Source organism: Erpetoichthys calabaricus, chromosome 14, assembly GCF_900747795.2.
Source record: "Erpetoichthys calabaricus chromosome 14, fErpCal1.3, whole genome shotgun sequence".
Lineage (NCBI taxonomy): Eukaryota > Metazoa > Chordata > Cladistia > Polypteriformes > Polypteridae > Erpetoichthys > Erpetoichthys calabaricus.
Genome location: NC_041407.2, coordinates 44,519,038 through 44,546,734, shown reverse-complemented (window position 1 = coordinate 44,546,734; position 27,697 = coordinate 44,519,038). Strand labels below are relative to the sequence as shown.

General features: G+C 39.7%; 3 protein-coding genes across 3 annotated transcripts in view; 2 read left to right on the top strand and 1 right to left on the bottom strand.

Moving 5' to 3' along the window:
• LOC114664322 (hippocalcin-like protein 1) overlaps positions 1-26,456 on the top strand; it is a 52,005-nt gene extending 25,549 nt beyond the window's left edge. Inside the window, exons 4-5 of the mRNA XM_028818402.2 lie at positions 1,313-1,418; positions 24,603-26,456. Of these exons, the coding sequence (XP_028674235.1) occupies positions 1,313-1,418; positions 24,603-24,700 (204 nt within the window). The 3' untranslated portion in view covers positions 24,701-26,456. The remainder of the gene's footprint in view (positions 1-1,312; positions 1,419-24,602) is intronic.
• LOC114664624 (CD276 antigen-like) overlaps positions 1-27,697 on the top strand; it is a 233,561-nt gene that overhangs the window by 23,875 nt on the left and 181,989 nt on the right. The gene's annotated exons all lie outside the window — the stretch shown is intronic.
• Positions 26,952-27,697, bottom strand: part of LOC114664321 (keratinocyte-associated protein 3-like) — a 55,552-nt gene continuing 54,806 nt past the window's right edge. Inside the window, exon 6 of the mRNA XM_028818401.2 lies at positions 26,952-27,402. Within this exon, the coding sequence (XP_028674234.1) occupies positions 27,301-27,402 (102 nt within the window). The 3' untranslated portion in view covers positions 26,952-27,300. The remainder of the gene's footprint in view (positions 27,403-27,697) is intronic.

Genomic DNA, 27,697 nt, shown 5'->3' with positions numbered 1-27,697 from the left:
GGAATGGTTATCACTTCGAACAGCTGTTACTACTGGTCTATCATTTTATGTTTCTTTGCCTTGTTTGTGGTTGTCACTAAGTTTCTAGGGAGTCTGTTTAAATTGTTGTTTTTATTTATATTTTTGTATTTAAAATTACAGTATATATTCTTCTCCACTTACTGTTATTTGTGTGTGGGTTTTATTTTTCTGTTTTACTGTGTGAGACCAATAGGGAAGTAGTGTTGGTTGTCCATTTTTCTGGTTATTATTGCTGCTGCTCTATGGGTAAAGGAGTGGAACATGTTGATGCAACAAATTTTTGTTTGGTGTGATTACTTTGTAGTGGATTGCATGGTGTATTGATCGTTGGTGTGGAGAATAAATTATAAACTGAAATCCTAATGGGTGGCCCATTTTTGTATTTGAGAACTTTAATACAATACTTTTTTTTCTGGAGATTGTAATATGAATATAGCAGATATTTGTATCACAAACATGCAGTGTCATTTTAAACCTTTTTGGAACACCTGCTCCATTACCTGTAGTTTCAGGCCATCATCATGCCTATGTGAAGATTTCCAGTTGAAGAAAGGAAGAATACAAAAAATCTCAGAAAGAATTGACTTGAATAATAGTGTTGTTTGGAGTTGGGTTAGTACACTTTAACTACATGAACTGTATATGAGATCAGGAAGATTATATCTCCAGTAGCTGGTCTAACAGCATGTGTGTGATGTCCTTCTTTCATCAACTCTGATTTATTTAGTAAAAACCAGCCAGGAAGCCCCAGAGTCATACCTGATGCCTCAGCTCTTAAAACACTTTGAAGGCTGAGAGTTGTAGGGGCTCCAGGTACCTAGCTTTATTGAAACTGGACAAGTAAAATAGACAGTGAACAAGTTTCCATTTCCAAATGGTTAGTGAATATTTTACAGAAAGAACAACTTTAGATTTTTTGAATAATCTGACTGAAATGGTTTGGCAAAAAGTAAACCATATCCTAAAAGGAGAAATAAAACTGTTAATTAAGGAGAGTAAACCCAACAAAATGGTAAATATGTCCATGAATTTAGTTTGATTTGAAAACATTCTTATCTGAAACTAGGATCTTTTTTTCAGTGAAGCTGCTTACTTGCTTCAGACTTTGTTGAAGTTACTTTTAAAAGAAGTTTCATGGGCTTGTTGGGTGCTCAGATGCATGGTCTGTTTTCTCTAAAGTGCACTGCAGAATCAGTATTTTAAATTTTGGATACTCAAATGTTTTTATGTTTTTGTTATGGGTACACAACAATCACTTGAGTTATTATTTGAATTTTTTTTTCATTACCAGGCAATTTATAAGATGGTTTCATCTGTGATGAAGATGCCAGAGGATGAATCAACACCAGAAAAACGGACAGACAAGATTTTCAGACAGATGGACCTGAATAATGATGGTAAGCAAGAATGGTAGTTTGCTCTAGTCAAATTAAACATTTGAGCTTCTAGAGAGTTTTGCAACTTGTTCTGAAATTGGAGTAGATATTTTATTAATTTGATCTGTCTTTTGAGGGTTGCCTTCAGTAGCTATTGGTTCCTCAAAACAGTACATTCCCAAATAATAATTTTTTTTTATTTATGTATTTGTACTGGGCTGTAAAATTGGTGTTTTAAAGAAAAGGGTGTTTCTGTATGTTGCTGTTAGGGAAAACACATGTAAATAATAAATGTACTATAAAAGCCAAGAGATGAAGGGGCAATAGGCACCCTTTGTTTGAGATTGGGATAAGTGAAAGGGCAAATGGCTACCTACAGAACATAGATATTTACCTGTCTTACAAAAGGGTCACTTTCTCTGAAAATTAACACATTCTGGGGACAAATTGTTTCTAATCAGCATACAGTGGTATATGTACTTCTTGATAGCTGACAACAATACTGTTATTTAATCAAATAAATGTGTTTACACTACTGTTCTTGAAAGGAAATTGATGCATACCATTGTTTAACTGATCATCATGTTGATCTAGAGATTGAAGCAGATATACCTCTGGGTAAATTATAATATAAAAAAACTCCAGACTGCTGCCTGTTTCTTTTATGCTTTTGGCATCATATCGCTGTGGCTACTCCCTATAGTAACAGTGGCTTGTACCTGGCCCAGGTTCCCCTAGGCCTGAAGCCCATAACAAGCAGGGGCTCGGCTGGGATCATCACCCTATTGTGGAGACAGTCGCCACTATGCTTGGGAAATCCCTGTTGTGAATCTTCAGGGAGGACTCCTATAAGGGTGTCATCCAGAGAGCCCAGTTTCAGGTACAAAAGGGTGATGGCACTGTTTTGGACCACGCAAGGTACTGATCTAGGATATCCACAGGTAATTAATATTGCTGGATTACAGTCAACTCTGCCTTCTGGCTGCAAGTATAGAAAATGAAGGAGGAGATGAAACTGCAGAACTCTCACAACTAGGCAAACAAGAGCTTGCAGGTAAAATTCTGTTACAACGAACTGCTGGGGATCTAAAAAATATTTTGTTGTAATGAAAATTTCGTAGTAATGGGATTCTATATTCGTCACGATAGTGCTTTCTTTAACTTGCGTCCAGGCGTTTGCAATCATTTCAGTAGCTTCTTTCGCATTAATTTTAATCTCCTCCTGTCTACAAGTTATGCTGACGAGAATTTTTCTCAGCATTTCCTTGCGATAATACACTTTTCAGGGTGTGAATGTTGCTCAAATCCAATGGCTGAAACACTGATGTGCAATTGGGTGGGAGAAATTCAATGCAAACATTATCTAAATGTGGAAGCATGCTGTGGGCAGCACAGTTATCAATCAGAATCTGAATCATCCTTTTCTTCTTCATATTGTGAGGTTTCTGAACTCTTTTGGGTCCCCCCCCCCCCCCATTCAACGGGGTGACACGCCAAAGTGCATCCCAAAGCGTAATTGCAGCATCTGTAGATTGTTTGTTCGTTGTCGGGGCAGGCTTACAGCACTGCAGTGAAGTGCCACAGAAGCAAATCATAAAAGATCGTGGTCGCGCTATAAGTCCCTGTCTTGCACCTCAAAACACGAGGCTGAGTCTCAATACTTTAACAAAACCAGCTTTATTCAGCTTGAAATAGGAACAGCACATTTTTTTTATTGTAGCGGGATCTGCCACTCTCCTATACACAGACACAGCGTCAGGCAGGGTTGTGACCAGGTTAGTGGCCAAGTAATCCTATTCCCTGCATTTTACAATATTCCTTGAATCACCCATCGAGATCTTTTCTGTTTACTTTGGTGGCGAGCCGCAGCAGAGCTATGAGCCTGCTCTTGCTCCAACAACAGATAAGTCTTCCACAGACACGGTGATCTTACTTTGGGATGCTCTTCGGCGTGTTGTCCAGTTGGGGGAGGTCCTAATAGAGTTTAGAAGCCTCACATTTTTCTTGAATGAATGGTGCATTAATAGGAATGTTTCTTCAACGAGCATCACTGAACCACGTAAAAACTGCTTTTTTTGACGTCTTCAAATGCAGCAAGTTGCATACGTTTGTCAACCCAAGATTTTTCTTCTTTTTTTGCTTGGTCTTTTAAGAAAGTTGACAGTGTCGATGGTGAAATTCCATATTCACTGGCAACATCTTTTTGCCGGAATTGAAATTATTTTTTTTTTTCTAATATGAACTGTTATCAGTTTTTCGTGTCTGCCATTTCTATAGAAGGGTGACAATGAATTAAACTCCAGTGGATATTTTTCAAATGTTGATGAGCAATAAGCAAAAGGTATTCCTGAAAACCACCGAAAACAAAAACAGCAAAAAAAAAAAAAAAAGAAAACCAGTATGAGCAAAGTTCAAAGAAAGAAAAAAAAAATTACAATATTTCTGTTTAGGGATCATAGTTCTGTGGTCGCAGCTCAGTTGTGCACAAACTGCTGTGTGGATGATTCATTCAGGCATTTCAAGGCCTTTTGGGCACTTCGTTCTAATGAAAGTATCTGCTGATTGCATTTCGTAGTAAAGAGACTTCTGTAGACTTGTCATATGGGGAAACTGTTGGGACCATAAAAATACTTCGTTGTAATGAAAATTTTGTGTTAAAGATATTCATTGTAACAGAATTTTACCTGTATTAACTTTTTGATTATGTTAAGGGTGATAATGTGAGAAATTTGAAGGACAAAGGCATGTCACACTTACGTCACCACCAGGATTTCATATCACAACTCCTAACCATAAGCTAAGAGTGAGGATTGTACAGGTGTCATCTCCACAGGACTGAATCCAGATACTCAATAGAGCAAAGCTAAACACCTTGGCACAAGTTTTGAAATTAGGAGCAACTTGGGAAGAGGATGCTTTCCTATCAGGTGGTAAGACTTGCTGATGTTGCTGCTTTTCTGCTTCACTGGGAGTTCAAAGTCCATGGTAGGCAAATCTATGATGGGGATTCTGAAATTTCACACAGTAACCTTGGTAAACAAATAGATGCCTGGATTACATGAGGGATTTACTGAGTTTGAAACCAGTACTGTTAGCCAACAGGGTGCTGGCGGAAATTGGGCTACTGTTGGCTGAAAAAGGAGAGGGGGGGGGGGAACGTGTCCAGAGGCAGGAGGAGAGGAGGAAAGTAAAGAGAGTGGACCTGAGGGTAGGAACTTTGAATGTTGGCAGTATGACTGGTAAGGGGAGAGAGTTAGCAGATATGATGGAGAGAAGGAAGGTTGATATATTGTGCGTTCGAGGGACTAAATGAACGGGGAGTAAGGCCAGGTGGATCAGAGGTGGATTCAAATTGTTCTATTATGGTGTGGATGGGAGGAGAAATGGGGTAGGAGTTATTCTGAAGGAGCAGTATATCAAGAGTGTTTTGGAGGTGAAAAGAGTGTCAGGCAAAGTAATGATTATGAAGCTGGAAATTGGATGTGTGATGATGAATGTTGTTAGTGCATATGCACCGCAAGTTGGGTGTGCAATGGGTGAGAGAGAAGATTTTTAGAGTGAGTTGGATGAAGTGATGAACAGTGTACCCAAGGGACAGAAAGTGGTGATTGGAGCAGATTTCAATGGGCATGTTGGTGAAGGGAACAGTGGAGATGAGGAGGTGATGGGTAGGTATGGTGTCAAGGAGAGGAATGAAGAAGGTCAGAGGATAGTGGATTTTGCCAAAAGGATGGACATGGCTGTGGTGAATACGTATTTTAAGAAGAGGGAGGAACATAGGGTTATGTACACGAGTGGAGGAAGATGCACACAGGTAGATTACATCCTATGTAGAAGAGTTAATCTGAAGGAGATTGAAGACTGCAAAGTGGTGGCAGGGGAAAGTGTAGTTAAGCAGCATAGGATGGTGGTCTGTAGGATGACGCTGGAGATCAAGAAGAGGAAGAACCAAGGATCAAATGATGGAAGTTGAAAAAGGAAGACTGCAAGGTTGAGTTTAGGGAGTAGGTGAGACAGGCACTGGGTGGCAGTGAAGGATTACCAGACAGCCTGGAAACTACAGCAGATGTAGTAAGGGTGACAGCAAGAAGGGTGCGTGGCGTGACATCTGGAAAGAGGAAGGAGGAAAAGGAAACCTGGTGGTGGAATGAGGAAATACAGGAGAGCATATAGAGGAAGAGGATGGCAAAGAAGTGGGATAGTCAGAGAGATGCAGAAAGTAGACAAGAGTACAAGGACATAAGGCGCAAGAGAGGTGGCGAAGGCTAAAGAAAAGGCATATGAGAGGTTGGAGACTAAGGAGGGAGAAAAGGACCTGTACCGATTGGCTAGACAGAGGGACTGAGCTTGGAAAGATGTGCAGCAGGTTAGGGTGATAAAGGATAAAGATGGAAACATACTCGCAAACAAGGAGAGTGTGTTGAGCAGATGGAAAGAGTACTTTGAGAGGCTGATGAATGAAGAAAACGAGAGAGAAGAGGTTGGATGATGTGGAGATAGTGAATCAGGAAGTGCAACGGATTAGCAAGGAGAAAGTAAGGACAGCTATGAAGAGGATGAAAAATGGAAAGGCCGTTGGTCCAGATGACATACCTATGGAAGCATGGAGGTGTTTAGGAGAGATGGCAGTGGAGTTTTTAACCAGATTGTTTAACGGAATCTTGGAAAGTTAGAGGATGCCTGAGAAGTGTACTGGTGCCAATATTTAAGAATAAGGGGGATGTGCAGGACTGCAGTAACTACAGGGGAATAAAATTGATGAGCCACAGCATGAGGTTATGGGAAAGAGTAGTGGAAGCTAGGTTAAGAAGTGAGGTGATTTGTGAGCAGCAGTATGGTTTCATGCCAAGAGAGCACCACAGATGCAATGTTTGCTCTGAGGATGTTGATGGAGAAGTTTAGAGAAGGCCAGAAGCAGTTGCATTGCGTCTTTGTGGACCTGGAGAAAGCATATGACAGGGTGCCTTGAGAGAAGCTGTGGTATTGTATGAGGAAGTCGGGAGTGGCAGTGAAGTATGTAAGAGTTGTACAGGATATGTACGAGGGAAATGTGACAGTGGTGAGGTCTGTGGTAGGAGTGATGGATGCATTCGTTGTGGAGGTGGGATTACATCAGGGATCGGCTCTGAGCCCTTTCTTATTTGCAATGGTGGTGGATTGGTTGACAGACAAGATTAAACAGGAGTCCCCGTGGACTATGATGTTTGCTGATGACAAGCGCTATATAAATGTAAAGAATTATTATTGTGATCTGTAGTGATAGTAGGGAGCAGGTTGAGGAGACCCTGGAGAGGTGGAAATATGCTCTAGAGAGGAGAGGAATGAAGGTCCCTAGGAACAAGACAGAATACGTGTGTGTATATGAGAGGGAGGTCAGTGGAATGGTGAGGATGCAGGGAGTAGAGTTGGCGAAGGTGGTTGAGTTTAGATACTTGGGATCAACAGTACAGAGTAATGGGAATTGTGAAAGAGAGTGCAGGCAGGGTGGAGTGTCAGGAGTAATTTGTGACAGACGGGTATCGGCAAGAGTGAAAGGGAAGATCTACAGGATGGTAGTTAGACCAGCTATGTTATATGGGTTGGAGGCAGTGGCACTGACTAGAAAGCAGGAGACAGAGCTGGAGGTAACAGAGTTAAAGATGCTAAGATTTGCACTGGGTGTGACAAGGATGGATAGGATTAGAAATGACTACATTAGAGGGTCAGCTCAAGTTGGACGGTTGGGAGACAAAGTCAGAGAGGCGAGATTGCATTGGTTTGGACATGTGCAGAGGAGAGATGCTGGGTATATTGGGAGAAGGATGCTAAGGATAGAGCTGCTAGGTAAGAGGAAAAGAGGAAGGCCTAAGCGAAGGTTTATGGATGTTGTGAGAGAGGACATGCAGGTGATTGGTGTAACAGAACAAGATGCAGAGGACAGAAAGATATGGAAAAAGATGATCCACTGTGACAGCCCCTAACGGGAGCAGCCAAAAGAAGAAAAAGAAGTGCCAGGTAGTTAAACCGAGTGTCTTCAACAATTTTCTCATAAGCAGAGATGATCTCACATTAAATGAACTCAAACAATTTCTTAGGTTACACATTAGGGATAAAAGCAGGACAGAACTGTTTCAGGAACTGAGCAATACGAAACATTCAAATTGTTTGGGTTTCCAAATCATGTTATCAAATAATGGATCTTCAACAGTGTGTGCTATTGGCTTCAGAGCAGCATGGAACTGGATTCAGTTATGATAAAAGATCAGTTCTGTGCACATTCCTTCATACCCTTTACCAAGGGTTGAATAAAAAGAATAACATCAGACAAGACATAAAACCACTACTCACTGACCTGAAGGTGACTGATGTTGTAATTCTAGAGAAGATAAGTAAATCTACCAGGAAGGATGCAGAGAGAATAGAGCCTCTCAATGCTATGAGAAAATATAGGTCAGTCACTGTAAATTCAGTGGAGGCAAAAGACAGTACACAGGCTGACCAGACTAAGATGAGCCAAGCAAATGATAGGGTGCAAGTGGACAGTGTAGTTATTAAGCAGCTAACTAGTCATGTCTAAACTGGCAAAAAAATTTGAAAAGATTGTGAAACATAAGAAAAATAATAATTTGATTGCTATCCAATCACTTAAAGCTCATAGTGCAACTATTGAGAAGCTAACAGCTCAAGTGAGTATGCTAGAAAAAAATGTAAAAGATTGTGAAGCAGTTAACAGCTCAGGTGTCAGAACTAGCAGAAAATTTTGAAAATATTGCGAAATATAAGGATAACAAAACAGCCGGCCATGCACTTCCACAATTAAACACTCTGGTATCAAAAGGTAGTCCCAAACGAGATCTAGAGAGTGTGTTGAGCAGGACCCCACTATTTCCACTGTGCTCAGATGGGACACAGAGCAGCTGGCTGTACCAAAAGGTGGGAATCTGGAAGCAGGAGTAACAGGTCTCCTCAGACTGAGGTTCCCACAATGTGACAGACCTGTCTAATGACTATCAATGAGTTGCCTTTTGAAAGACTTATTTAGAAAATGTGGAAGGGAGGCATTAACCCCGCAGACAGGTGGTGAGGTCTTCCAGCCTATGATAGCTTGGTTTCCACACCACATGCACGGTGTCTTTCTTGTGTCCCAAAAGTGGCTATGGATTTTCTTGCCATACTCTTGCTTAACTGCTTTGATGCCCTGGGACAGTTTGCCCTCACTGTCCTGAGGTCTACCATGTGACCTGATCCAAAGGCAGCATTACAGGGCTTTTAACAATGCTCTTACCTCCATTGTCACCCATGGTTTCTGATTTACACATAGATTGATGGTCTTTGAGATAGTCGCATCATCTATGCAGTTGTTAATGCAGCCAATGAGCGTTAATGCATACTTTAAAATAGCTTACAACTTTAACCATCAGATAAATGTTAGGGAATCCACAGTAAAAGAGTTAATGGAATGTAAGACAGAAGGAGTACACAGAGTCCTGGTACAACTGATAAAATCACTTGGAGAAAAAGGTAGAAATTAAATGGTTCTCAAACAATCAGAGTGGAAAATAAAGTTTTATTCAGTAAAATACAATTTTGATATAGTTGAGGAATAAGAAGAGATAATAGCAATTAACAATTTTATATGAGAAAATACAAGAATTTGAAGAGGAGTCCTCAAGCTGTGAAGATTCTGATAATGCTTATGATAGAGTAAAGCAGTATAATCTAAATGGAACACTAAAGAAATTTAGTGGTGGAGTAGACAGTCTAACATATAAACAGAAATATGAAAAAAATACTTGGTTTTATCATGTTTCTTATACATTAAGAACTGATGTTGGGGGTCAATGAAGGCACGAGTAGGAGAACTACTGAAGAAATTAAAATTTGAAGACAGTAAAGCCTTCGTTACATAGATGAAGAGACCTAAAGCAACTGTCTTGATTGTTGTAGGCATGATCTGAAGATGACTTCAGACTTGGTTCTCAACATTGGAGGCATAACCTAGTGAAAGCGGGGTTGCCAAATGTCCTTGTCCAGAGCATGGTGGCATCCGTGAGATTGAACATGACTTGTGATCAATGTAACAAATATTAGGTGCCATTTGTGCCAAAATGAAATACATAAAATGACAATTATGAAATAAATAATTGCATGAAAAAGTACCACAATATATATGAATGAGTCAGAAAATTGTGCAAAAAACACAAATAAAAGTCATCTAATTATTATGAAAAGTAATCTATTAGAAAATACTTATGAAATAAAACCTGTAATTATAAAATAATAATGCGACTTTTCCCGAATGGCTCCTTTAATACCAGCACTGTTTATTTCCCAGTGCCTCTGTTCATGATGATTTTTGTCAATTGTCAATCGAGACAAAGATGACCCAGTTTAGCCGGTTCCTATTAGCTAATCCTTTGCTGCCGAATACTTATACTTATCCCTGATAATAGGCAGAAAGCTGGCAAACATCTTTTAGCATTACTCACATTCAAATTAGTAGACAAGCAGAAAAAGTTGGGATGGTTATTTTGTATAGAAAGAGAACATTTAACACATGATGCTATTTTGAGAGAAATTGGTGATATATTGGAAATGCTCAGACAGAGAAATGTTCTTCAAAATGCTGACATTGATAAAGAAGTTGTTAATAGTTTAAGAATAACTGAGCACTGTATTGGCCTGTGAAGAAATCACAAAGGCATACATCTATATATATAAAAATGGAATGGGTGGGTCGTCGGGTGGGCCTTTTTTTCATTCCGTCGTTTTTTCGACGTTTTGAAAATGTAGAATGATTATTTGATTTTTTTGTTTTTATTTGATCGTGTCCATGTAGCCGCCGTCGTAATAAAGTATCGCTAAAATCGTCATTTATCGTAATTTATTTTTGACGTATAACGTCGCCGTCGTCGAGGTCAGTGATACCAGTGCAAAAAATCTGCTTACGGTTGAAAGACACGCCCTACTCACTGGACAGTTAAAAACACCAATCAAACTAACGATGACATCAAGTATTACCCAATCAAAAGTAGGAAAGGAGGCATCTTCATAAAATGCGTGTGGGATGATTTGCATGAGACGCTGCTTTAAAAAAAAAATGATAAAAAAAATACGGGATAAATCCCGTCCAGTATTGATTCAAAACGGGACGCGCAATTTCATTCTCAAACGCGGCACGATTCCGTATTTTAAAGGACGGGTGGCAACCCTACAGTGCCAGGTAACCACCCATACAATCAGATTGTGATTCAGACTAGGAATGCAATGAATGTAATTACCCCGATCTACATACAAGGCGAAAGTCTTGCAACATTCAAAGATGATGGTTTGGGATAAGTACACCATACAACATAAAAGAGCTTATGAAGCCTTGAACCGAAAAAAGCAACATCTCAGAGATCGTAAAAAAAAAAAAAGGAGCTAATGTCGTTTTACTCGCTGTAGATTTTAGTCAAACATTACCAGTTATTTCACGAGGGAGACCAGCACATCAACTCAACGCGTGTTTAAAATCCATGCTTCTCCCACGCTCGGTTATATGTCGCGTGTTCTCGGGTAGGTGCACCAAAAAATGTATACATTTAAGCATGTAATGGGCAAACAAAAAATGAGGTATACCCGAAGGCACAGCAGTAGTACTTAATGTAACTTTACTTCTTAAATGTTAATGTTTTACTGTTTAATAATTTATACGCTTCTTATATGTTGTTCAAATTCTTTTATCAAAATACTACTGACAGCGCAATGCACGATAACATCGAGTGAATACACCATACGCATCCGCCCACGGCTGCCCTGCTGTGCGCAGATAGTACTTGATTGTACAATAAAATAAAATAAAGATAAAAAGACTAAAACAATCATCACCCATAAAGCGGATAGTAGACGTGACGTACTATATGTGTACCACATTTCAAGTGTATAGGTGCAACGGTTTGCGAGCTACAGGTCATTTAAAATCCTGGACAGACACACAAATTGCCACGGTAGCAAATTACAGAAGAAGATTTTACTGTTTAATAATTTATATTTATATGAAACGAGCTGTATATACCCGGCGTTGCCCGGGGCAGAAGTAACGTAATCGGTCAAACACTTACATATATACCAAAGTAAACCTAATCGGTCAAACAGTTACATATATAAAAAAAACGAACCTAATCGGACAAACAGCTTCATATATACAGAAGCGAACCTAATCGGACAAACAGCTAATCTATATACATAAGCAAACCTAATTGGTCAAACAGTTACATAAATACAAAAGCAAACCTAATCGATGAAACAGCTTCATATATACAGAAGCGAACCTAATTGGTCAAACAGTTATGCATGTGCAGAATAATTTTACTAAGATTATGCGTGTTAACAATCATTAAAAAGAAAAGATTGAGGAACTCTTCTTCTATATGTGATGAAGCTGGATGAAGCTGACTTGACGAAGACGTAGGTGGCATAGATTGGTTTTTCTAAAACAGAAGAAAAAAATGAGTATCTATTATTATTTTAAATTAGAATGAAAATGAGAACCTTGATTAGAGATAGATTATCCGTATTAAAATATGTGCATGAATAAACTTTTGCTAACTCTCTAGCAAAAGTTTATTCATACAAATTGGCATGGGATGGCTTTGTGAAAAAGTAAAAATTAGATAAAAATAAATTGAGAATGCGTACTTCGATTTGACTGAGATTATCTGTAATGATGAAAAAAAAGTTTAGTATGTTTTTTTTTCCATACGGGAAGGATGTAAAACCTTACATAGGCACCCTTCAGCCCGTACTGAAGGGTAGTGTCAGATTCTTACTGACTAAAAAACACCCTTTTTATTCCACAGCTACCCCAAAAACCACTATTAGGCATTACTTTGGGGTGGCAGTAGTTTAGTTATGAAACAGCTGGGTCCTGAAAAAAATCTGTCTTATTAGTGGCTTCATCACATATAGAAGAACAGTTCCTCAATCTTTTCTTTTTAATGATTGTTAACACGCATAATGTTTGTAAAATCATTCTGCACATGCATAACTGTTTGACCAATTAGGTTCGCTTCTGTATATATGAAGCTGTTTGATCGATTAGGTTTGCTTTTGTATTTATGTAACTGTTTGACCAATTAGGTTTGCTTATGTATATAGATTAGCTGTTTGTCCGATTAGGTTCGCTTCTGTATATATGAAGCTGTTTGTCCGATTAGGTTCGGTTTTTTTATATATGTAACTGTTTGACCGATTAGGTTTACTTTGGTATATATGTAAGTGTTTGACCGATTACGTTACTTCTGCCCCGGGCAACGCCGGGTATATACAGCTCGTTAATGATAAATGTCCGAGGCTGGAAATGCCAGATGGCATGCTTCCAGATGACCACCTGTGCAGATACTGTATTGAACTGATCTAAACTACCCAGAATCTCTAAATCAACTTGAATAGCATCATGCTGCAGCTGGCAGACCGTTCTTTAGATTGGCGGGGGTCCTCCGTGAGACTAATTGTTTTGCTGACTGTAACCCTTAGAAGGAAACGGGGAGGGAGCTCCTGTATTCCACAAGCTCTTAGAACATATAGGACAATAGATAGTAGGTTGTTCTTGCGGAATCGGGGAGAGTGAAAGAGAGGGCGAGAGAGATTGACAGTGAAATGGTGATCACAGCTACACCGGTAGCATGAAATTTAAGGAGGTTGAAACTAACAGTGGGTCTACTTTTACCAGGCATTTCCGGAATTGTGGCAGTGAGAACAGAGAGGTTGTTAGGCTTTTAATGTTAAGTTTATTATCGACTAATAAACATACTCATTGCTTGGTATAGTTGCAGTACAGTAATCCCTCCTCCATCGCGGGGGTTGCGTTCCAGAGCCACCCGCGAAATAAGAAAATCCGCGAAGTAGAAACCATATGTTTACATGGTTATTTTTATATTGTCATGCTTGGGTCACAGATTTGCGCAGAAACACAGGAGGTTGTAGAGAGTCAGGAACGTTATTCAAACACTGCAAACAAACATTTGTCTCTTTTTCAAAAGTTTAAACTGTGCTCCATGACAAGACAGAGATGACAGTTCTGTCTCACAATTAAAAGAATGCAAACATATCTTCCTTTTCAAAGGAGTGTGCGTCAGGAGCAGAGACTGTCATAAAGACAGAGAATGCAAACAAATCAATAGGGCTGTTTGGCTCTTAAGTATGCGAAGCACCGCGGCACAAAGCTGTTGAAGGCGGCAGCTCACACCCCCTCCATCAGGAGCAGAGAGAGAGATAGAGAGAGGCAGAGAAAAACAAACCTGCAAAAATCAATACGTGCCCTTCGAGCTTTTAAGTATGCGAAGCACCGTGCAGCATGTCGCTTCACTAAGCAGCTGCACAGAAGGTAGCAACGTGAAGATAATCTTTCAGCATTTTTAGACGAGCGTCCGTATCGTCTAGGTGTGCGAACAGCCCCCCTGCTCACACCCCCTACGTCAGGATCAGAGAAAGCGCAAGAGAGAGAGAAAAGTAAGTTGGGTAGCTTCTCAGCCATCTGCCAATAGCGTCCCTTGTATGAAATCAACTGGGCAAACCAACTGAGGAAGCATGTACCAGAAATTAAAAGACCCATTGTCCTCAGAAATCCGCGAACCAGCAAAAAATCCGCGATATATATTTAAATATGCTTACATATAAAATCCGCGATAGAGTGAAGCCGCGAAAGGCGAAGCGCAATATAGCGAGGGATCACTGTATGTTAAATTATCTCTATACATACCATTTGTAAAACAATCACAACTCTTACTGCCTTACAGTAAGGTTGTTTTACCAGTTTGAACATGGGAAAAGTGCAAGTAGCACTCAAAGATCTTTGGTAGAATATGCCAGGCAAAAGCAATTGACAGCAAAAGATTAACCAATAGGAAAAGTTTAGCCCGTTGGTCTTGATAGACAAGTGACTAAACCATCATAGAAGGAGACCTTCTCAAATAAATACCACAGGCATTAAAAGAGCCATTTTTAAAGGTTTGGTAAATGGTTTTCACAATTTATTCAGTGCGGGCAATGATCAACCATCGAGTGTAGTTGCAAGTGAAACGTCTTCCTTACTGAGCTATCACTCACTGTGGTCGGTGCATACACTGAGGCAACAGACAAGGCACTTGGAGAGTGCCTTAATCCAAGTCTTGTAATATACTTGTTAAAAGGAGTGACATTGGACACCATTGGTAGGAACAGATCCACCACAGCAACAGCTATTCCCGGAGTATGAAAGCCCTCAGAGCAACCAGACCAATAAAAAGTGTACCCACCTACGGAGATCTGGCCAGTCCCAGGTCTGCACACCTCAGAGAGTGTCACCATTCAAATGTGGAGATTTCCAAAGCTCCTCCAACAGCAGAGAAAGATAATGATCATGCCACCAAGACGGGCCACCTCAAATTGGGGCTCAAGTACTGCCACACAGCAAGCAACACCTCACCACCATACCAGTTCCGATCCCCAACAGGCCTGATCCCGTTGGCTCTCCGGTGGTTTCAACTCTTCTTCATAAAGTGAGCAGCCTTCCTGTGGGCAGCTGCAGCAGAACAATTCCCTCAGAGAGCAGAAAGGAGTCTTGTCTGCCATTTTGAAGTTGCATTAAGTTTTTATGGTGGCTGGAATGCCAATCTTGCCACCAACCCCCAATTTACCTTGCAAATTGGAGGACCACTTACAGGGCCAGATGCAGTTTAACGTTATACCCAGGATAGTACTGGGTCTGGTGACAATGGTGAAATTGGTTCCATGGTCCTTGTCTTTGCAAAAGGTCAGGGGCTACAGATTACTCGTGGACACTGGAGCCTCCCACAAAACTGCAGGGTCTACAGAAGTGCCAAGTTTGTGAATTCTGCCCACAGACTTGTTTTTGTTACTCTGAAGATCCAGCTTAGGTGCAGTAGGCTACCACCTACTAGGAAAATGAGGTTGGACCAGACTCCAAGATCAGGCAGTTTCTTTTGAGTTTGCACACAGTTTGCGTGAGGAACTTGTAGAATTGGGTCCGACTGCTGGAATTGGGTGGGAGACCTTCTGTGACGAGACCCTGGAGGTTGCTAAGGGTTGTATTGGTGTAGCTGGTCTTCCCAGAAGGAGTTTTTATATTGCATGGTACCCTAGATATCATAGAGAGAAATTACAGCGTACAGCTTTATGGCAACCCCGATCTGTAAAAGGAAATGAGAAGCAAGGCTGCAAGGGCTCGGAGGGCATATAAAGGGGTGTTTGTTAGAAGAATCTGTGAGCAAGTGACATACCATCTATGATCTAGTGACCCACATCCTGCTTACAGAGAAATTGAAGCATTACGCATATCTGAATCTGTTCCTTAGAGAGTCGCAGTCAGGGGGGGGTGATGGAACGGTCCTTACGGATGACACTGCAGTTGTGACTTTCTGGGGTGGCTACTTTGAGAAGATATTTAAAACTGATCCTCCAACTAGAATGTTGAACATCTCTGGATCCTCCAATTACCTGTAAATCACTCAGCCTCTCTGAGATTGCACAGGGTGGTGGAAAGGTTGTGCTTGTGGCATTGCAAGCAATCTTTACTCCCATTTGGGAGATGGACATCATCCCAACTGACTGGAAAACGGGACATGTTTTTTTCCCTATCTGGACAAAGGGAAGGGTGATCATCTGGATTGTGGCAACTACAGTAATCCCTCCTCCGTCACGGGAGTTGCGTTCCAGAACCCCCCCGCGAAAGGTGAAAATCCGCGAAGTAGAAACCATATGTTCATATTGTTATTTTTATATATTTTAAGCCCTTATAAACTCTCCCACACTATTATAAACATTTCCCGCACAATTATACAGCATAAACCCGTTGTATTCTCTTAGATATTAGGCAAGATTCGTTGAAATTATGTATGTAAACACAGTTTATATACAGTAAAACCTAAATATTATTTTAAAGATATCGAGCGTCTCCGATATCACATATGTTACAGCCATTACGACAGACAGGCTACCAGCAATAAATACGTACAATGCAAGAAAAATTGTATACAGTAAAATGTGTGTACAGTGACACTAAACTATGTACATGTAATAAGTACTGTACGTAGATAATTTAATTATGGTTACTCACCAACAATGACACGACGACTTGTCCGATAACGATGAGTTTAATTTTACTGCACAACAAAGGATAGCGTTACAGCTCTTCTAAAGGAGCCTCTTCTGGCGACTGTTTAGCACCGCCGTTGTTCTTCTTCCAGCACTCTTCAATCCAAATCCCTAAAGCCGATTCCATCCAGACTACTGCCTTATCACGTCCACTTGCAACTCGTTTTGCGCCCTGGTTAAAGGACACTGTGGCCGTAGATCTTATATGCTTTTCCTCCTTTTTAAATAAAAAGAATCGTGGACTCATTGATGCCGTAATGGTGTCCTGCAGCGGTGTAGCTGTTCCCTTCCTTCAACATATCCAAAACTTTTACCTTTTCTGCAATCATTTGCATCTTCTTTTGGCGCTTGGACACAGCCCCTGAAGCAGTAGCAGGAGCACATTAATGCTGAATGAGTGAGATGAGACTTCCTGGTTAATGCAGCACTCCATCGCTGAGCCAATCAGCAGCACACAGGAACTTAACTGTGTGCTCTGATTGGGTAGCTTCTCAGCCATCCGCCAATAGCATCTCTTGTATGAAATCAACTGGGCAAACCAACTGAGGAAGCAAGTACCAGAAGTAAAAAGACCCATTGTCTGCAGAAACCCACGAAGCAGCGAAAAATCTGCGTTATATATTTAGATATGCTTACATGTAAAATCCGCGATAGAGTGAAGCCGCGAAAGTCAAAGCGCGATATAGCGAGGGATTACTGTATAGGGGGATAACACTTCTCTCGGTGCCAGGTAAGATCCTTGATCTCTTGCTCACTTACCAGTGACCAGAGCAGTCTGGTTTTATGCCAAAGAAGTCTACCACTGACAACATCCTGCTACTGAGGGTTCTTGTTGAGTGCAAACGTGAATATCTGTAGAGTTTCTTTGCGGCCTTTGTTGATTTTATTTATTTATTGGTAAAGCGTTCCAACTCAGTTGATCCAGCTGCCCTGTGGGACATCCTGAGACTTTGCGAGAACCCCCCCAAAGTTGCAGGATATCATGGCCAGCCTGTACACTGGTACTCTTGAGTGTTGTGCAGAGTGGAGGCAGAACTTTCGTGTTTTTCCCAGTTGATTCTGGGGTTCGTCAGGGGTGTTTTCTTGCTTCTACTCTGTTCAGTGTTAGCAATTGACTGGGTGTTGGGTAGGGTCGTGTGGTCCAGAGGCTGTGGAGCATCTGTTGGCGAAGAGACATTCACTGAGCTGACGATGCAGTGATCTTTGCAGAGGCTGTGATCAGGGCTCTCGAGAAAGAGTGAGCGAGGAGTCCGAGCGCCTGGGTGGCTTGCAAGTGTTTTGGATTAAAACCAAGATCCAGGTCTTTAAAGAATCTCCTCTATACCCTTGAGACTGAGCTGGGAGACACAGCAAACCTTCTGGTAATGGCACGTATTGATGTGCCATCCTGAAGAAGTTGGACTAACTGTGCAACCTCTGTAGGGTCCAGGTATCGCCTCATGCACCAGTAGTGACACTAACCATAGCCAAATGCAAAACTAGTGAAAAAACAGAAAAGATGAGGAGGGAAAAATGTCAGTGGCCTCCACCTGTCAAACCATTCCTGTTTTTGGGGTTGTCTCATTATTGCCCCTCTAGTGCACCTGTTCTTAATTTCATTAACACCAAAGCAGTTGAAACTGATTAACAACCCCCTCTGCTACTTAACTGACCAGATCAATATCCCAGAGGTTTCATTGACTTGATACTATACTCTGATTAAAAAGTGTTCCTTTAATTTTTTTGAGCAGTAAGTGTGTGTGTGTGTATGTATGTATGTATGTATGTGTATACATAAAATTATATAATATATACACACACGCACTATACTGTAGATTTTCATTTCTAGAGGGTGGGACTGTCTACCTGGGGGATTGCCAACTGGGATCTCGAGATATTTTGTTGTATGGTGGGTATGGCAATGGACTGTACCAGTGCCTGCGCCCCACCTTGTACTGACCTGAGTTTTATTGTTTTTATTTCACTACAATGGCATTTTATGAGCATTAAAGTGAAATGAAAATGTTAATGCAACAAATGGCCAAGAGCTCAGGAAGTCGTGGTCCCGGAGACTCTGCAGAAGCTGCAATGGGGCATGTGCTTCTCAGCTCCTCATTTTATACTTGCCATTAGTAGGCTGTACTTAGTACAGCATATATTGTACAGTTTGGCTTACTTCAGCTTGCTCATTTGTTTCCTACGGATGTACTGTATCTTTTCACCATTCAACATGGACATGTATTTTGAACATGGCAAAAGTCGTTTGTTATTGTGTACTGTCTAATTTTTGGTATTTATTTAGTAGGTATTATTTCTACCACATATGTTTTATCGTAACAGTGGACTTTTTTTTTTTTTTTTTTTTTTTTTAATATTAACATTACAGGTTAGGAGCTTGACCATTTTACGTTATTGGGCATGTCGTTATGAAAATTCAAAAGGTTTATTCATAGCATCCAAGAATCCAAAAACATTTCTGTTAAGATCTCTTAATAAAAATTGACAGGTAGAAACTTTTTTTTTTTTCCTTCTTGAAAATGGGGTCACAATGTAAAAAGGTTTGAGAACAACTTTCAGATGCATCTCAATAAATTAGAATATCATCAAAAAGTTGAATTTATTTCAGTAATTCAATTCAAAAAGTGAAACTCTTATTTATTACACACAGTGATATTTCAAGCGTTCTTTTCATTATCGCTTACAGGTAATGAAAACTCAAAATTCAGTATCAGAAAATTAGAATATTACATAAGAGCAATAAAAAAAATTGTAATACAGAAATGTTGGCCTACTGAAAAGTATGTCCATGAACTGCACTCAATACTTGGTCAGGGCTCCTTTTACATGAGTTACTGCATCAATGTGGCACTGCTGAGGTGTTATGGAAGCCCAGGATGCTTTGATACCGGCCTTCATCTCATCTGCATTGTTGAGTCTGGTGTCCCTCATCTTCCTCTTGACAATACCCCATAGATTCTCTATGGCGTTTAGGTCAGACGAGTTTGCTGGCCAATCAAGCACAGTGATACCACGGTCATTAAACCAGGTGTTGGTACTTTCGGCAGCTTGTCAGCAGAGGGAAGCATGAAGTGCTCTAAAATTTCCTGGTAGACTGCGCCATTGACTTTGGACTTGATCTAACACAGTGGACCAACACCAGCAGATGACGTGGCTCCCCAAATCATCACTGACTGTGGAAACTTCACACTGGACCTCAAGCAACTTGGATTCTGTGCCTCTCCACTCTTCCTCCAGACTCTGGGACCTTGATTTCCAAACTAAATGCAAAATTTACTTTCATCTGAAAGGAGGACTTTGGACCACTGAGCAACAGTCCAGTCAGTTTTCTCCTTAGACCAAGTAAGACGCTTCTCACGTTGTCCCTGGTTCAGGAGTGACTTGACACCAGTAATGAGACAGTTGTAGCCCATGTGCCGGATACGTCTGTGTGTGGTGGCTGTTGAAGCACTGACTCCAGCTGCAGTTCACTTCTTGTGAATCTCCCCCAAATTCTTGAAGGGGCTATGCTTCACAATCCTCTATAGGCTGCGGTTTGTGGCTTACCTTCCTTGTAGAGGGTGGCAGCGACCATCTTCTAATAATAATAATTCATTACATTTATATAGCGCTTTTCTCAGTACTCAAAGCGCTATCCACACAGGGAGGAACCGGGAAGCGACACCCACAATCTTCCACAGTCTCCTTACTGCAAAGCAGCAGCACTACCACCGAGTCAGTAGTCTTCCCCATGAGTGTGTGGCCTACTGAGAGACCATTTAAAGGCTCAGGACACCGTTCCAGGTGTTTTGGGTTAATTAGCTGAGTGGAGTGTCACACCATGAGTCTACAATATTGAACATTTTCACAATATTCTAATTTTCTGAGATACTGAATTTTTGGTTTTATTAGCAATGAGCCATAATCAACAAAATGAACAGAAAAACACTTTAAATACTGTATATCACTGTGTGTAATGAATCTATAGGAGTTTCACTCTTTGAATTGAACTACTGAAATTAACTTTTTGATGATATTCTAATTTATTGAGGTGCATCTGTAAGTGTTCTAAGGGGAGTGTGAACAAGGATGGAATTAAAAGCCATCATTGTAAGACAAATGAAAACATTCTGCAAAAGGTAGTTCCAAATAAGTGGCTACTGAGTTCCATTTTAGACCATGCAAAGAATAGTCTCAAAGTATTTTTAAAGAGGATACTTAAAGATGGATTGCCAGGAAACAAGAGCAGCCAAATTCAATGCTAGGTGTTTTAAAAGGAGCAAATGATACTGAAACATTTGTCATAACACAGCACTCCTGTTCATTGCAGTTAACAAAAGTCATTCAAAAGCGTGATCCTGTTTTTATTCATTTGTTTTTAATGATACACAGATGTTGCCATAGTACAAATAGTACTACTGGTTGTCGAGAGGAGGACATTCTTTATAAGCTTGTGTACAGCAGAGCAGTGTGTGTGGCATGAAGAGTGCTTGGGGTAAAGATTTTGTTCCTATAGATTTAGAAGTTGCAGCTCACCATTTGGTTTGTGTTCTGGACTCCACAGCCACCATCGGTCTGTGTGGTATGGAGCACTGCTAAAGTTTGTTCAGAGTAAAAACATCTTGGGCTAACCAATACTATGTATTTGCATGCTTTGCACAAAACTTAGTCCAAGTGAAAAATGAGGTCTAGCCAAGTTAAGTTTTCATTTTGGGTTGAATACTTAAATTTTGCAGATCCCATTTTTGATCACACTGTAAAAAGTATCACTGAAAATTACCCACACAGAGCAGCAGGTTATAAGCATTAAAGGAATATTCAGTTGAAGAGAGAGAGAGAGAGAGAGGTTTGGAGCACACGCTGATACAGCACATTGCTGCACCCACCACATGACAAACTAACTCAGGATCCCAGATTAGGACCCGAGTGTAGCCATGCAATGGGAGACTCCTCCGCACCACACTAGTTCAGAAGGAGTGGAGCAGTGTGACCTTGAGTGCCAATTCTGCCACCAACCCCCAGCTTTTTCCCTGCACGTTGGAGGGCCTACATGCAGATTTAACATCATACCCTGCAATTGCTCCATCCTGGATAAGGGCCTTGCTCAGGAGCCGAACAGAGTAAAGTCACTTTTGGCATTTGCGGGATTTGAACCAGCAACCTTTAAATTGCCAGCAGTGATCCCAAACATCCGAGCCACCATTCTGCCCACGAAGAAGATAGATATATATTATATATTTGTTACTTAATACTTGTCTGTAATGATGATTGAGAATGGTTTTTAATGTCATTTTTCAAAGGAAGGAAAAGAAGTTTTTTTTTTTTTTATGCAGGTGATAGTCAGTAGCAGGCAAGAACGGTGCACGAGAGTTGCATGCATCCTTAACCAGTGGAGCTTTGGAACAGAACACCCACCTCCCCCTCTCAGTTCAAAAGCTCAAATTTACTTGAGTAAACTTCTCTTTCATGCAATATTCAGTTTCCAGAAGCATTTAACAATATTTGACCAAAAAATCTTGTACTTTTGATGTAATCATATACTGTAATTGGATTCAGTGACACTAAAACATCATATTAAAATGCTTAATCATGTTTTTATACAAAAGATAATGGTTTTAATCATTACTATATTGGTGGTAGTAATGCATAAGAAAAAATAATTGAGTGGTCTTACTTGCATCATAAACTCCCCTAAATTACAACATACACTAAATAAAAGAACACCATAAGTTCATCAAAGATGCAATATTTGAAGTATATATATATATATATATATATATAAAAAAAAAGCTATTTCCCTCTTAGTGATTGTGTCCCAAATAAGTGTTAGTAAATAACTAGCAAATATTTTGTTTAGTCCAGTTTTGCCCAATTGAAATCTAAGCAACTTTGGCTGTTACCGTTACAGAGGAGGTTGCAAGGTACGAGGTCTACAGCTCCATCATGTCATGACCTAAGACTTCTGGAAAAGACTTATGTAAAACTACAGAGCAAAAAGGCCATACCAAATTCTAATGTTCTGGTATGCCATTAAACTACAGTTTGAATCAGATTGTCCAGATGGAGATAATTTAGGCCATTAGCATTAATCTTCCCAAAATAAAGTGTACAATTTTTCAGGTAGTCCTAGCAACAGCAAATACCCTCTAAGGATCTGTATTTTTCTCTGTCAGTCTCGACTAATGTCACAGCTTATGAGTACTAGGCACAAGCGCAGCAAGGCTTAAACCATGCTTACCAATAAGAACATGAATATTCATCACACATTTGTCATAATAAACATGGATAATGCTCAAATATTCCTGAACGGTGTCCTATGGATGTGATTCACAAGTAGAACTTTTTGGTTAACAGACATCAGCAGTTACTTTGCACAGTGAAGTTCCTAACGTGGAATTTGGCGTCGGGTATCACAACAATGGTAGGGGCATGCTCATGGTTTGAGAATGCTTTGTTCCATCATGACCTAGCTGAATTACCTTCATTAAGTAAAACATAACTTTTGCTCTGCATCAAAGGCATTATTAGGCAGATGTTTGGCTGTCAGTGAGCCAATGCAAATCTGAACCTTTCAAAGACAATGATCTTAGGAAAAAGCCCTTGCAGCAACAGATTCTGCTATTCACCATAAACTTTTTAATGAGTTGTCCTGAGACATGTATTCTCATTTTAGAATCCTGTCCAGTCCCACAAGACTAAGAATGACATGTGATTAATCCGTATCATGGAAAGGAAAAAAAAAACAAACAAAGCAAGACAAGTCCTGGGTAGGTTACTGACCAATGCAGGGCACATTGACGCTGGAACAGTGTGTCTGTACTTACGTATTGGCATGTGTTCCGACTGTGTGATGCAAATGGAATCCTTGAAGAAAAACAAAATTTACACTGGCTGTTACAGACTCGGATCAATGTTTGTTTTTATTCTATAATAGTAACAATAAGAGCAGCTCACTACTCAAAAACAGTAAATGCAGGAAAGGCCCGGAATCAAACCTGCAACCTCTTGATTATAAGACAGCAGTTCTTACCTTTGCACCAGCCAAGTGGACGGGTCAGCCTCATCATCTAACCAGATTTCTTTTTCTTCAGTTATATTCTTGAATAAAAGTGCATTTGTTTCGTTATACTTGTAGCTTTTGTGAAAGTGTTTGATATTTGGACTTCAGTTTTCACACATTATACACTTAATGTCAAAATTTTGTCATTACTATACAACATGCAAAATGTTTGTGTTCAACATTTCTTACCTTGCATTTCCTGTCATCCAACATTACTCGGATCATTGTAGACATGGAGCACACATGAAATGCATGTATTCCAAATAATATTTACCCCATACAACTCCAGGCACCTCACACCCAGCTGCGTCAGTCGGGGATGGGATAGCAGGCTGCTTGCTGCTTGCGCTAATTGATTGATACAAAACAAAGACGCTGATGAGGCGGTGTGAAGTAATTTAAGGTGGCCTGGGATTACAACTTTTTTCACAGGCTCCAGGGATTCTAGTGTGAAGTGTAACATGTAACATGTCCCTTGTCTGTTATGTTACAACTTAATTTCCTTCTGGATTAGTTTTCTGATTCTGAAGGGATCAGCAAATATTTGTGTATGAATGCAGAGGCTGGCAGGATTTAAAAGCATCTTGAGTACATCAGCATTTCAGTAATGTAAACACACAAACCTATATTTTAATGAAAACTTCTATTTATTTAGACTACTCTTACTATTCCTGTGGGGTACCAAATAAGGAGGTTAAGAGGCCACCCAAAAAAGAAAAGTGTGAGTGACACAAACTCTTAAATAAAGGGTCATAAACTTGATTGCTACTGCACAAGTGTAATTTGAACTTGTATTATGTTCTTTCTCTTTCACTGTATTTGATAATAAAGACTGCACATCCCATTAAGGTAAACCATATTGTGAACTGAAAATTCAACCCCGGATAGGATGGAGGTAAAATGAGCTCTGCACACCACAAATGTAATTAAAAGTTATACTAAAAGGGCCACAATTCTAGTTTCTGTCAGAGATGCACTTTATTCTGGTACAGGGACTTGGTTTCCTTGTGTTTTTCATTGCTTTTTTTCTTTTTCCCTCCTCTTCCACTATTCAGGAAAGCTGTCTCTGGAAGAATTCATCAAAGGTGCCAAAAGTGATCCCTCCATCGTACGGCTTCTGCAATGTGACCCCAGCAGTGCATCCCAGTTTTGAACAACCAAAAACTGACTGTCAAAATACCAGATGCATGAATGTGTTGTTTTTCGTCTAATTTAAAACAAAACAAAACAAAAAAACCCCACAGAAACTAGGAAATGGCCGTCACTTCCTGCAGCTCACTTCAGAACAAGCCATGCAAAGCAGGACTATGAAAATATTGCCATGAATCCTGAGAAACTGGTAAAGCAGGAATTAGGGTTTTTTTTTTTTTAATTTTTAAAAATGAACTGTTTGGGAAAAGAACTTTTCAGAACAGATTACCCTTCCTGAAGGGAACAAAACAGAAGTTTTTATTTTATTACGTTCCTTTATTAGTTGTTAGTTATATCTTACCACGAGTTGTTAAAAAGAATGCTGATGAAGATTTGTTTTATCATTTTCAAAGTGTGGTTTCAAGGCTTGTGTATATTGGTCATTATGGCCTCAAGAGAACACATTTTTTAAGATTGCTAATATGCAAGAGTTAGGGTGTGGGTGGCTGAATATGGAGGAGTTTTAAAAAAAAAATTCAAGTGTTTTATGTCATTTTACACCCAAGGTTTCACTCAGTGTGTGTTATAATGTCTTTCACTGCATAATTTGAGGGGTGCGAAGTATACCATATATTGTTTTTGTCGAACAACTGTATAAGACAACTTCCTAATTCAGTGTCTTGTTTACATACCTCTCCACTTTGGCAAATGCATTTCTGCTTCCTGAATTCCATCATGGGGGTTTTTCGTAGCAGGTTTATTAAGAAATCAAAAGTAAACATTTAACAGTGAACATAACATGTGAAAGTAAGCCCAGTTCAAAAAGTGTTTATGCTCCATCCCTTAACACAAGATGATAAAAAGCTCTTGTGCAGAGTGTTCAAAACCTGATGCTGCTAGAATGAAAACCCAGAGTAATCCTGGGCTTTTTGTGTTCATTCCCATTTAACCTCTTGTGTATAAATCTTTACATTTTTACTTTGTGCTTACTCTTTAAATGCAACAGCTCTGAATACTAGGCATTAGTGGATAGAACATGTTTTTCATTATGGTGGAAATACATCAAAGAATTAAGTCTGGCAATAACAAGTAAACATTGATCACTACAATTTATAAACCAGGATATTACTGGGCCTTTCACATTTAAATCCTTTTCATTTAGAGCTTTTGGACTTCATCTTAAATCTACAGATGGCATTGTACAAACCGTTAAAATACCAGAAGTATTGAGGCCACCCTGTTAGCTAGAGGAAAGTGACAAACTGGAGACTCCGTCTGAACAGAATTCCCCCCACCCCTGAACTTTATTACTTGCTTGATGTGGCTTGGTTAAGGTTTTCAAATTCATAAGTTAGTTGGCATGTTTCAGGAAGAATAGGCAGGCGTTTGTAAAAGTACTAATATAGTTCTAACGCAGTTTATTTTGGATAAACATCAGATAACATGAGACACCCAAGCTTGAAGTGTGAAAACTTAAAAGCTCCTAAAAATTATTACACAGTAATTAATAAAAACCCACACACAACACACAGTATTTTTGGACTGGGTTGTAACAGTGCATACAAAAATGATTAGATGACTTTGGACATACAAGAAGGTTGAAATGCTATGTGAATATCTACACATGTGCGTGAATCCCCAAAGTTGATTATGTAATTATATATATTTTCTGTGTTTTGCATGGGAAAGTTTATTTTTTTTTTCCAGTGAACACGGCATGTTCTGTGTTGTACTGCATGTAAAGAGCGGGATGTCAAAGTAAAGAGGTTATTTGTTCAGTTGTGTTGCTGTGTTTTGATAAAACTGACTGCACTCTCTCTTCATACCATTTGTCTCACAATCCCCACTCCTAAACACCACTAGGGCCCTTTAAAAATCAAACACCTTCAAGCTAAAGTTGTGCAGTCTAAGCCCATCCTTGCTATAGTGCAGAATTCCCTACTGTCTTTACAATGGTGTCATTTCTGAGACAGCGATACAATTTTCTCAACAGTGTTCGAGTTAAACAAGGCATGCAGTATGGACTGTGCCCTTGGTCTCCTTTTGTTAAAGTTTTACCACCAAATACAGCACAGATGTATTCAAATACTGCTTATAAAATTATTAAAGGCAGTGCCACTGTGGAGTGTAATAGAATATTCTGTTAAGTTAGAGGAGTGGTTTTTCTACAAGGAAATCACTTCCAGCAGTACTAAAGTATGGGGAAAGAAGTACTCAAGTGATCACATATCTGTAGAACTAACATAGTATTCTTTGATGAAAGAAATCAAGACTGAGATAAAATTAAATTTATTATACAGTATATCCTTATTAAAAATTACAGAGAGGGAGACAAGTAACTCATCCTGTACATATGGCTTATCTTCATGCAAGTGTCTTTTCATAAACACTCCTCAGATCAAAAATCAGAAACAGACTTGCAACATCAACTTTGAGTTATCATTTGCATTTACAGCATACAAAGCCGACTGATGCTCAGAGTCACTTGACGGTGGGTAATTAAAATTTAAAGCTGAACAAAAATACACACTAAGCACTACCTATAAAGGAAGGAAAAAAAAAAACAAAAAACATTACTGCCCAGAATGGTAGAAAAAGGTTCGCGGTCACCAATGAAACTTGTTAAACAACTGGGGTGTCATTCAGAGTCAGAAGACCACGATGCTCTCCAGGCTCTCTTGGTGTTATTTCCTTGGGTGTCTGCTCTGAGAATCGTACCTTGCCCTAAAATACGAGAAAATAAATAAATAGTCATGATATCATTAAGTTGGGTCTTTGCATGCCTTTTCAACAGGCACTCCATAATGGAGAATTTGAGTCAGTAAAGGAATTATAATACCATTTGGCTTTCAAAAAGTTTAGATTTCCATCATGGGAATTGAAATAACACCCCTGAGATTTTGTGAAACAGGTAAGTCATCCACAGTAAACTTTCCTTTTACTAACAGTTCATAGACATGAGAGATAAGGTCTTCATTCAGAAGGCCATGTCTACATTGCAGAGAGGTATGTTATGGTA